The sequence below is a fragment of the Ammodytes marinus genome, assembly GCF_949987685.1.
Source record: "Ammodytes marinus genome assembly, contig: scaffold_542, whole genome shotgun sequence".
Classification (NCBI taxonomy): domain Eukaryota; kingdom Metazoa; phylum Chordata; class Actinopteri; order Uranoscopiformes; family Ammodytidae; genus Ammodytes; species Ammodytes marinus.
Window position 1 is genome coordinate 2230 of NW_027648189.1, and position 12561 is coordinate 14790.

At 44.3% G+C, this 12561-nt stretch overlaps 1 protein-coding gene across 1 annotated transcript; it reads right to left on the bottom strand.

Annotated features, from left to right (window-relative positions):
* Nucleotides 1–1398: 1398 nt before the first annotated feature.
* LOC307270941 (uncharacterized protein) lies at nt 1399–12499 on the bottom strand (the record flags this gene model as incomplete). The annotated part of the gene is made up of 3 exons (XM_080054831.1): nt 1399–1502; nt 7815–8450; nt 12367–12499. Coding segments are annotated over 3 exons (873 nt in total), but the record flags the coding sequence as incomplete, so codon positions are not given.
* Nucleotides 12500–12561: the final 62 nt, after the last annotated feature.

The window sequence follows — 12561 nt, forward strand, 5'->3', positions numbered from 1 at the left end:
CGGATGGCATTTATACTCAGGTGCTCCCAATCACGTGACGTCTCCTTGATTTCGAATAGGACGAACTTAACACCTGCGTTCAAAACTTCTTCTTTTTTTAAAGGGCACTTCTGCACATACTGTAAGGCAAAATCACAGTACAGTACACAGGCAAATAGCTGTAAATAGCAGTTTGAGGAGAATGACTCATCCAGCATGATAAATGTCTTCTGAGGCTCTTCGGGGAAAGCTTTCATTGTTGTATTATGGGAAATGGAGGATCCTGTTATTATGGAGCTTGACACATACAAGATGAAATGTCAAAATATCTTGACATCTGCTGCTTCAATTTGGGCCATTCCTTCCTATCTGTTATGAGGCTCCAAGCTTTAGGGAGGGGCAACACCAAAGCACTGTGCTACTGCCTCTTTAAGAAGGACAAACTTATTGGTTTTTGAAGTCCCCCCCAACACACACACACATACTAAACAAATAATATATCTTGTGCAAAATGTTATGTTGATTTTACTACATTATAGTCAGCCGTTGGTTCCCATTATTTCCAATACAGCATCAACAACTACTTGGCAGTTAACATTTGTGCATCTTTGCTTATTTTGTCAAGGTCATATAATGTGTGGTAATGCTGTTGTGAGCAGGAACTCTATTATAGATTCCTTAAACGGTGCATTCAAGGACCCTCGTACATCTGACATCTAACATTGGTCTTTTCAACAAAATCCTTTTTAAATCAACAATTTATTTCAGTAGCATCAGATGTGCTAAGTTCAAGTTTCAGCAATGAGACCGACCTCAAATGCACCATAAAGTGAGTTTTCATGGAAAATGTGAATGTCACAAATGCATTATTGTGATGAATGAACACTTTCAAACAAGGTTCAGGTCTCTACAAGTTGAAATAGTACAGTGGTCTGTTTTGTGTATGAAATGCAATGGGCTAAAACAAGCAAAAAGCCACCGGTTTTGACCTTTGTATTTTAATAGGCGTAATGCATCACGGCTAAACGGGTAATTCATCAGTTCGATATTTACACAGAGATCGCAGTGGAAAGAATGAAATCTCCTCCTGAAAACAAGGCTTGTCTTCTCGACTATCGACTGATTCAAAACATTAACTCCCAAAGACTTTAGCTTCACTTTTTCTTGAGAATCGGCGACTCCTTTTGTTATTGTAACGGCAGTATTCTAACAATGGGCCTATGTTTCTCTGTGTGTGTATACCGTAATGCAAGATGCTTTTCTTAATGTAGCTCATCATCAAGACAGCATGCTGCCATCACCACCACCACCACCACCGGCCATGTCAATATGAGTGAGAAGAATAAGACCAAATAGCTAAAAAGACATAGTTGAAACCAGAAGAAATAAACAGTCAAACCTCACATCTCTTGCACCCTCCTACAGCGAGTCGTTGGGCTGCCATGTGTGCTGCTGTTGCCGGCCCAGACTGAACTGACTGACCTCCTCTCTTCTATTTGATCTGGCTTTGACCTTCTGCGCATCTGGAGGTGGATATAAGGATATGATCTTTGAGTTAAAAAAAAAACCTCCAAGTTATTATTACAACGAATTCTAACTGTAACAACGCGCGCACACAACTGGCTCGGCTCCGGCGCATTAAAGATATTGTCAGAGTTCCCATATCATGTCATCCATCATCGCCTGTATGGCAACTATCAAAATAAAAGGATGAATTGTGGCGTTTCGATATTTGCACTGACTCGTCTTGATGTACCATATGTGTTGGAGGAACTTTTATTATATAATGAATAAGTATTCAGTAGTATTCCATAGTTTATGTTTAGCCAGGCAGTGTGTCTCTGTGTGTGTACGTTGCTATGGCCCACTTTTCGTTGAGCCGTCACATTTGATACGGAGGATCTAATTGAAAAAAAAAAAAAAAGAGAAAAAAAAGAAAGTCAATCTATCGATCTCTAAGTGTGTTTACAACAACGGCTTAAAAATAGTGCCAGCACCAGTGTGTCATCTGTGTCATGTCACATGGTCCCATCGATTTCACTCCAGAGAGAGAGAGAGTGGAGTGACGGAGGTGTTAAACCACATCAACAAACACTGTGTTAAACTCTGGGTGGGCTGTCATTCATAAAAACGTAAACAAGATAATAAAATTGTTATTTTATTTTCACATTACACGTGATCTTTAATAAGATTATTTCTGATGGTCACTTTAGGGGTGCAGAAAAATATGATTATTAAGAAATATTTTTTAACAGATACTAATGTACAATTTACTACATATACAAGTAGTATACTGCCGCCACTGCCGTAGGGTAGGGAGATCGCCTCTGGAGTGCAGGGTCGGAGGTTCGATCCCCCGTCTCCCCGCCACATGTCGAAGTGTCCCTGAGCAAGACACTGAACCCCAAATTGCTCCCGATGGTTCAGAGAGCGCCTTGCATGGTAGCTACTGCTATCGGTGTATGAGTGTGTGTGTGAATGGGTGAATGTGGTAAGATATGTAAAGCGCTTTGGGGCTGAGAAAATCGGCTAGAAGGCGCTATATAAAGGCCAGGACACACCAGCCCGATAATCGCCGTCGTCAAAAAAAAAGACGAATCTGTTTGGTGTGTGCCGTGACGTCGGCCGACGTAGAGGTCGTCGGGCTTGTTTTGAGCCTGTCGGCCGCCGATTGAACATGTTCAATCGGCGGCCGACCGTCTTTCATTTGGAGCAATTTGATTGGAGGAGGGCTAGCGAATCAGTGAAGCCCGGAAGTGAGGCGGGTAGCACAAACAGCTAACAACAGCTAGCCATCGTTTTAATGTGTTTGTTCGTTTCGTTTTGAGAGTACTCACATGCATCAACCCTTGTTGACTGCTCGACACCATACTCGACACTCTCTGCTAAAAATTGTGCTCTTATGGTCCATAAATATAAATACGTATTTCTATCTATGTTTATGCTCTAGAGAGATGTCCAATCATTTCCGGCTTTCGTATTTTTTCGGGCCACAATACAGATTAGCGCCGCCTGCTGTTGTGGAGACATTACGTCCCGCGAGCGTACGGAAAATAAACAGTCGTCTCGGTGTGTTCTTTGGCCGCGACGGGAAGACTGGAGCTTCCTGAAACGGCCGACTCCATTTTTTGCGTAGTCGGAACATGTCGGACTGGTGTGTCCTGGCCTTAAGTCAAGTCCATTTACCATTTACAAGTAATAATCTATGTTCAGACTTATATCATGCATGTATTTTAGTGACACATAACTTCAATAACTTAACTGCCTTTATATTAATTCAACACAAGGCACTGCAAAGTCAGTGAGTTAATGTGTCATTCCTGAGCGAGGGGGGCGGTGTGCGGTTTTGATATGCAGTAATCCAGGAACCATGGCTTCCTGTCCCATGGAGGGTCTACAGCAGCTGGAGCGGGCTGATACAGTCGGGCTTTCACATCAGGAAACCCCTGACAATTGAGGAACTCCCAAACAATTAGCAGGACAGCCACTGTTTGCCTCATTAATGGCCCCAAACGCGTCAACCTGTAATAACACAATAACTACAGAGGAACCGGTCGGGCGGCCAGATATCCAACAATCTCTCAGAGTAAATCAACTGAGGGCAGGGGAGCTGAGACAATGAGAGAGAAAAAAGGCAAGCGGTGTGTGTGTGAGTGTGAGGGAGAGGGAGTGTGAGTGTGAGTGTGAGTGTGAGTGTGAGTGTGAGTGTGAGTGTGAGTGTGAGTGTGAGTGTGTGTGTGTGTGTGTGTGTGTGTGTGTGTGTGTGTGTGTGTGTGTGTGTGTGTGTGTGTGTGTGTGAGTGAGTGAGTGAGTGAGTGAGTGAGTGAGTGAGTGAGTGAGTGAGTGAGTGAGTGAGTGAGTGAGTGACGCTGTGTCTGTCTGTGTGTGTGTGAATGTGTGTGCGAATGTGTGAGTGAGTGAGTGAGTGAATGTGTGTGTCTGTGTGTGTGTGTAGAAAACACCACAAATTCCCCACCGCGTTTACTGCCACGTCAAGCTCAGGCCACAAGCCACGAGATGTTCTTGGCCCACAACACAAGGCTCCTACTGGGTTACAGCAAGGCAAGTCCCACAGAGCGCTTCTATAGTTCAACACACTATCTGCCAATTTTCTCTATATCTTTTTTTTTGTTTCAACCCAGGTATTATTTAACGAAAGTCTGTTCAAAAGCATTCAGCAGACTTTGAGGAAATACAATAATAGAAAGGGAGAGAAAGTATTCAGCCAGACACATGGAAACCTCAGTACAGTAAGACAATCCTATAATAAATCACCCTTATTAGAATGTTTTCTGTGGACACACCATACACTTCTTCTGCACCTATATGAGAATAAATACACATAGACACTACTATATGTACACATGCACACACGCTATAGTTTTCCTGGATCTACTGTATCCATAAGTTTGTTGAGTTGTTTAAAGGTGCTCCGAGGAACTTTCAGTTTGTGTTAATTCTTGAACCCCCTTTGGACAAAAGCGGTAGTGTTTTTACTACGCCAGCTGTAGTTCCTGGGTGAGCGTAAGAAAAACGACATAAAAATGGCATTCTTTTCACTGATGGTTTCGTTTGCTATTACATGTCATTTATGATCATCAGAGGAAAACGAGATTTAAAAGTTCCTCGTAGCACCTTTAACATGGATTTAACCTGCAAATTAGCTTTAGGAAGACGACCCATGTATATACATGACATCTGCTGCACTGTTTCTACCGAAATAACAATCTTTATATACTTTGTACTGTCAAGGGGTTCTTATATTTATGCTTCTCGATATACAGTATGTAGTCAAATCGACATATTGGAAAGTTCAGGCCTCAGTGCGTAAAACAAATCAACAGACCAACTCTTAAAGTAGAAACAGTCTAAAGGAAAGTCGTCCCAACAAAATGTTAACTTCTTAAGTGTTTAATTGCGGAGCTGTTGCATTGCATTACATCATGCTGGTGGTTTTTTTCTCCTCTGGCTTCTCATTGTATTTAGAAATGCATCAATAACCATGGAGCTCGCAAGTAATACGTAGCAGATGTGGACATGTTGATGAAGAGTACCCGATGAAACGGTGATTCCCCGATGAAACGGTGATTCTTGAATGAATGGATTCCTCCAAACTAAACGTGCTTCGCTAGGCACAAATGAATAAAAAGAAAAGCCTTTGATTTATCTAAACCGCAAGTATAACAACACGTGTAAAAGCCTACATGTGTTGATCATAAAAACTATGATAAACGTTGCTTCTCCCTGCAAGCCGCCAGGGCTGCAAATAATTTAAACGCAAGTGGAGGTTTTGTCTGTCTACAATCAGACAGCTTCAACAGAGTCGTCAGTCAGGTGCTACTCACACAAAACTTTTCCCATGATCCTCTCCGGTCTCTCTGGTCATCAATTGTCTTGCTTTGACATCTAACAAGGCCACAACACGCTATAAAAAAAACGCATTCGGTAATGCGACTTGGCTCACGTCTGACTGAGAAAATGGACGTTTTGCTCTGGTTACCTCACCACTGACAAAGGGCTTGTGGACACTACTGTGCAGCAGTATAACGTATGGCTTCACCGCTCCATGCTAGCCAAAGGGGGGAAGCATGCAAACCCTCTCCAGTCAGCACGTTTTATGGCATCTTTCTCAGTCTGGGTTTAGAGCGTGCACCCTGCAGCCTATAGCACCGGCTCCGGGCCAGACAACAACTATTCAGACTTTCCATGATGAGCAGACGTGTGCGTAACCTCTCGGGGGACGGTGTGAAAAAAAATGCGTAACAGCGGGGGATCCTGATAAATACTAGAGGGCTGAATAAACAAGGAAGAGATATCAGCACTGACTAAGGCTGAATGTGACTAAAGGGGGAAATAACACAGTTCAGGAGGGATGTTAAAAAACACCCGATTGTCTCAGTAAAGCTACAGTGCGTAACCTTTACACGTAAAAGGAATGTTGGTCACATTCAAGCCATCGTTAAAATGAGTTGATACAAAGTTGATAAAGCCCATCAGCTCCACAAAACTCTCTCTGTATTTGCCAGTATAGCAGCGTTTACAAAGGCTACTGGTGTCACCCCCCCTGACACTGGCACAGGAGCTCAAACAAGCGAACACGAGATGTTTCAGTTGTTGATTCTACTGCTAAGAAAAAACCTGGACAAATAGCAGAAGGAATAAAATCCATGCGCCAGCACCGAAGAAGGCTTACCTCACACAGGAGAGTGTTGTTGTAATTACTCAGAAAACCTCATGGGGGTGACAGAATCTACTCACTATAGCAATGATTCACTTTTAATCAATTCAATTAATGTAGAGTTCTGGCGATAATATTCAGATTATATTATAAACTAAATTACAGCTCACAACCACACCTTCCTATTTCCTATTTTCCTTCCTCAAGTGTCGTTTAGTTTGAGTTTTTAACGAGCGCGGTCGTCATGAAATTACAATAACAGCACACCTGAGCGACGCCATGCAGAGAAAGAGTCCTATCAAACACTGCCAGTTGGTTCTAATGAAGTGAGAAGCCACATTACGTTTGGAATGCTTAGTTAAATTTCCTCCAATTTGCCAGTGAAAACAAGTGTAATTGGGTTTGCCCATGCAGGCTCCTCAGAAATATCCATTATTGCCATGTGGAGTTCTTTAGAAAAAAAAAAAAGTTAATTTCTTTGAACCTGACCTACACCTGGTTTGAAACTTAAAAATCCTCCAGGAGACATGGGGGCAGTGTATGGGCACCGAGCAAGAGCAGAATAATTACAACAAAAAAAATCAAATCCGTGGCTCTAGGCGGTGCCAAATGTCCCCGCAGACAGAGCTAACAAGTGTTAATGTATTTACCCAGCCCCGTTGGGAGGAAGTGGCATGGGAACAAGTCTGGGTCTGGGCCTTTGCGTCTGCGGCCTTAACAACAGCGTCTCACTCAGGAAACTCTGGGCCAGACAGACGGTACAGCATGGGGCTCCGGTAACATATCAAAGGCACCGCTGATAGCAGCTGTTTAGTGTTTCTTCAATCTACTGTTGCGCCGTTCATTTGGTTTCTCTTCACAGGACTTGTCTTGCTTGCACACACAGCCAGTGGCGGTTTACTTTTGCCCCCCCAAGATCATTTAACCAATTCATTTTGAATCATCGCAGCCGGCGCAGAGCACACAGCCCCACTCCCCCCCCAAAGGAAAAAAACCTCAGGGATGGTGGTGAGCACAGAAGGGCTAGAGCGGTGAGATCATAAAGTTTGTGTTCCTAAAAACCAAGTCTCTCTCTCTCTCTGAGATTAATTAAAAAGAAAAGAAATACATTTATTTTATCAGTGAGCTTTAGGCATGCATGGTTTTAAAGCCATATTTATCAAAACCTAGACCACCAGGTTTCCTTGATCTAATTACCTCAGTAGTTAAGATCATGAAGAAAGCTGAGAGCAATGGAAAGAAGTACCACGAAGGAAGTAGAATGAATAAATATATCAGGTCTTTTGAACGGCCTCTTTTAAAGTAAAGTAAGAATTTACCAGAAGCAGTGATACAGTCTTCACTCCCACACCAATCTACTTCTCTGGCAACTGTAACATCACGGTTTCACAATGTTGACACATCACAGCCAAACGAATACAGACGAAGGCTCACTATCTTCATAGTCTCCTCTGAAGTGCGTAACACTTAAGTGTCATTTGATTTGTTAACCTTTGTTTTTCGCCTTTATAAGTAAACTGTGTTGCAATGTTGATTTTACTGCATTGAGAAATTGCTTGACACATGAGGACATTTTAGAGAAATGATCCCGGCAGGTTGACTACTCCTCGTGGTCTATTTTCTATTTCTATTATTTTCTTTAACCTTTCTCTCTCACCATCATCCAGGTACATCTGATCCAGCTCCTGTGGTTCCTGCTTGATGCTCACGGCCAGCGTCGGTGGGCTTCCGTCTCCGTCCTCCTGTAGTGGGCCGCCCCGTCCCCTCTCGGGCTCCTTAGGCTGCTGCTGTGCTCCAGGGCTGGAGGCTGGCGTCATGCAGTGGCCCTGCGGGGAGAAGGGGCCGTCGGTGGGGGTGGAGGGCTGCGAGGTCGGGGAGGAGGAGGATGAAGAGCTGCTGGGAGGGTAGAGGCTCGGAGGTGGCGGCTGGTAGCGGCCGGGCGTCTCCTGGATGATTGACACGTGTGGTGGGACGGGGGACTGCGGGCCCAGGTTTAGGCCCACAGAAGAGAGGCACATGTCGCCGTGTAGCTTGGGGCTGGTGCTGGGTGAAACGGAGGCGGGCAGCAGTGAGTTCGTCTTGGCTGTCAATCTTTGCTGTTGCTGGGTGACGGAATAGGCCCCGCCCCCAGACACACAGGGTCGGAGGTCAGAGGTGGTGACCATGGGGGTCATGACCTGAGAGGGGAAGTACGGGCTGCTGGCCTTAGGGTGCAGGACCAGCCCGGGACTGTGCTGCCCGCTCAACAGAGGGCCGTCATAGTCGTCACGCGGCTCCGTCTTAATGGTTGGAACTGAGAAGACAAGAAGAAAATAATGGGAAAAAGCTAAATTAGTAAACACATATTGCAACCGTGCTGTAAGTGTGAGTGAGTTAGTGAGTGTGTGTGTGTGTGTGTGTGTGTGTGTGTGTGTGTGTGTGTGTGTGTGTCAGCGTGTGTGTGTGTGTCAGCGTGTGTGTGTGTGTGTGTGTGTGTGTGTGTGGGTTTGTGGCTAAGGGAACCCGCTGCCAAACAAACACTCTTGTCAATGAGACTCTGTGTCTAGGACTCGAGCTCTCTCCCACCCCGGCTGAAAATATTCACAAAAAAAGCAAAAAAAAAAAAAAAAAAAAAAAGGGATGACTCATCAACACCAGAAACATCCAGCTGCTTCTATAATAAAATGCCTTATTTTCTTTGGATCCCGCTCGGGGGCTAATATGCACTAAATGTGCGATATGAAATATGTTGCAGCAACAGCAGCTTCGTACTCGGCACGGTTCAGCAATTTAAAATAAATTACTGCTCACCCATAGAGACAAAGAAACCAAAAAAAAATAAGTGAACGTGAACCATTCTCTTTGACTCAAGATGTTGAAGAAACAGCACAAAATGGCGGTGGCTTCGGGGCTGTTTGGAGGATTGTGGTTTATCGTACAAGCGAAAGGGACCAACGCTGAGTTCAAATGAGGCAGAGGGATTGTTCTCAGGCATCTTCTTGGCCACCCGTCCAGATTCCTGCTCCCAAAACACGTCGGACAGCGAGTTTATAAATGCTGGCCTGTCAATCTTCTGAAGCTACTGTCACGACATCAATCTTATATAACAGGCGTTTTGTTTCCAGCTACAAGTAAATGACAGTGTGACTCTGACCCCCAAATTCATCACTTCATTCTCCACTAGATCTATTCCTTCTATTCTTTGTGGAGGAGCTGTTTCAGATTATCATATCAAGCAAGAGCTTGAAATCGAGCTGAAGCAGTAAACTACTCAATACTTTATTCATTCGCTCTTTGATTCTTGTGTTCATATTTTATAGATGCACATTGTAATCGTACAACTTATGATTCTACTGGCTTAGGGAACCCTCTTGAATTTTTTTTTTTTCTTAAACAAACAGGGCGTACCAGGCTAAATAAAGGGCAAAGTACAACAAAAAAAGAGTGAAACTGGGTCATGCCTTACCAAAGCCTCCATTGTCAACAACTGCAAAAAGGAGGAACTGCATAGAGATGGTTACACCAACCGCAGCCCTGAAATAGCTCATGAGCCCCTATTCTGGGCCCGTTTGGGAGGAAGTGTGTCTGTCTGCCTGGGCTGGATAGGCAGATGGAAGAGGCGCAGAAAAGCAGCAGAAGCAGTGCAAAGTGCAAATGTTTGTCTTGCCACAGAAAGAGAGCAAGCCCCCGCAAGATCAGCCGTGTGTGTAACCCACGACCCAAAATAAATCTGTTGTTTTCTTTTTGCACAGGTTGTTGCAACACCTGTCGCCGTCCGCAGAACAAAAAAGTTGAATTGACGTGATTTGAAAAGTAGATGAAACTAAAATGAGTTTATGCAAGTGTATTTCTATAGCGCAATTCAGTCACAACACAATTTAACCCATTGATGTCTGATGCTGCGGGACGCAACATGTATCTCCTGTCTGTCAAGCAGCATCAGCCATTAATGGGTTAAAAGCGCTTTACAGGTTTATAAAAAAAAAGCAAATGCAAAGGTTATAAGGCAAACAGAAAAGTTTACATTTTATATTGAAAAAATTTAGCCTTTCCTAATTTTTTCCATCTGTGCGTTCACTCTAGCCATTCATTCTAAGACTTTCTTCCTTTGGAGGACTGTCAGATCAAATTGTTGAACCTGGACGCTTTGCTGCCTTCACAGACTCTCTCCCTTCTTTGGGAGACAGTGACGAGACTAGCTGCGCCCAACACACACACACACACACACACACACACACACACACACACACACACACACACACACACACACACACACACACACACACACACACACACACACACACACACACACACACACACACACACACACACACACACACACACACACACACACACACACACACACACACACAAACACACACACACACACACACACACACACACACACCCGAGGACAATGCTCCACTTTCACAGCGGGGCACTCACTCCGTCACCCACGCACAGGGCTGGGCCGGTTAGTTCACTTGAATCACAGGCTTTGAACCACCCACTGGATTTCGCTTCCAAGCCCCGGAGCGCAATTAGCAGCGGTGTTTTTTTTTTCACATTTCAGTTGGTGGGTCACTGTGTTTATATTTAGCTTGGCAATAGGTTGCTCTATTCAGACAACATGCTTTTCCCATGCCTCTCTCCCCTCCCCTCCCCTCTCTCTCCCCCCCCCCCCCCCCCCCCCCCGCCCCTGTGTGTGTGTGTGTGAAACCAAGTTGCTCAGTGCAGCGTTCATGCAACTACAGGTATTGGAAAAGAACAGATTTTATAGATTTTTTCTTCTTTTTTTTTGACAATGAAAGAATAATAACGTTGCTTTGTTCCTCCCTAGCAAAGCCACCAGACAATAAGGAAAACACTGTTTGTTCTTTTGCTTAAATGTTTCTAATTATTCTGGGGTACGACAGGCTTCCAACAGACTTAAAGTAGTGGCGGTTGTGGTGAAGTGTGTAGGACGGTCGTCCACTGGGTTGCAGGGTCGGTAGTTCGATCCCCCGTCTCCCCGCCACATGTCGAAGTGTCCCTGGGCAAGACACTGAACCCTAAATTGCTCCTGATAGTTAGCTTGCTGCTGCTATGGGTGGGTGATTGTGTGAATGTGTACAAAACAAGATAAAGCACTTTGGGTCTGTGAAAAAACTGGGAAAAGTGCTAAATAAGTGGAGTCCATTTACTATTTTAAGCGCTGCAGTGGCATATTCAAAGGTGATACGGGGGTATTTTCCTAGTTTGGTGACATATGTTTATGACAGTTTAATATCTGTGAAGCGCTGTGGTGTCAACACATGCACCAAATGCCAGTCAGAACCAAACTGTGCCACTGAAAGAGGCTGTTTGGGTGAACCAATATCCATGATCCACAACCATGATCTGCCCACACCACAAACCCTCCTTTGACATGTCATATTTAAAAACTTGGTGCAGAACCCGAATTTGAGTAAAAAAAATGTATTTGAGGAGAAATTCCAAATGTCAAAAATGAGTTACAGTGGCTATGGGGGAACTTTCAGTGTATCTTGACTCTAGCGGCCACTCTGGACAAAAGAGGAAGTGTTTTTACGACGACAGCACCTCCTATCGTAAAGATCTTTGCTAACGCGTGTCGGCGGCGTGTGCATTTGTTAAGGAAGCGAGTGAAAGAGAGACAGCAGATGATGAGGTAATGTATTTATATGTGAGAATGTGACTATATAAGATTAATAATGGTAATATGACGATGGCGAAGCAAAGTAAACTTTGATTTAGTGCCGTTCATAAACACAGGATGTTCTGGTCTGCCTGCTGTAAATTTTTTTGTCTGAGTTGGTGGGGATACAGAGCCAAGCATAGGCATAAATAATAACTATACAAAATAGCATTTTTCACCGATGGTCAAGTTTTTTTTTGTTACAGGTAATTTATGATCAACAGCTGAACTGCTTTTCCCTGCTTTTTCACAGACCAAAAGCACTTTACATTATTTTCTACACATTCACACATTCATAATCCGATAGCAGCAGCTACCACACAGGGTGCAAGCTAACTATAGGGAGCAATTTGGGGTTCAGTGTCTTGCCCAGGTACACTTCGACATGTGGCGGGGAGACGGGGGATCGAACCACTGACCCTGCAACCCAGTGGACAACCGCCCGGCCCTACCCACCAGAAAGGGAGCGAGAGAGAGGGAGATAAAGAGAGAGAGAGAATGAGGGAGAGAGAGAGAGAGGTAGAGAGGTATTTACCGCTGGCAGGGACGTAGGTGAAGCGCTGGTACTGGCTCCTTTTCCTCTTGCCGTTGCAGACGTAGAAGTTGACGTGGACCGGAGTGGACAGCCTCTGGTTCCGGTAGGGAGGGATCTCAATGACTAGGGAATTCTGAAACAAAGAAAAACATCAATTTGAGGGTTGCATTCTTCTTATAGTTTGTCCAAACAAAC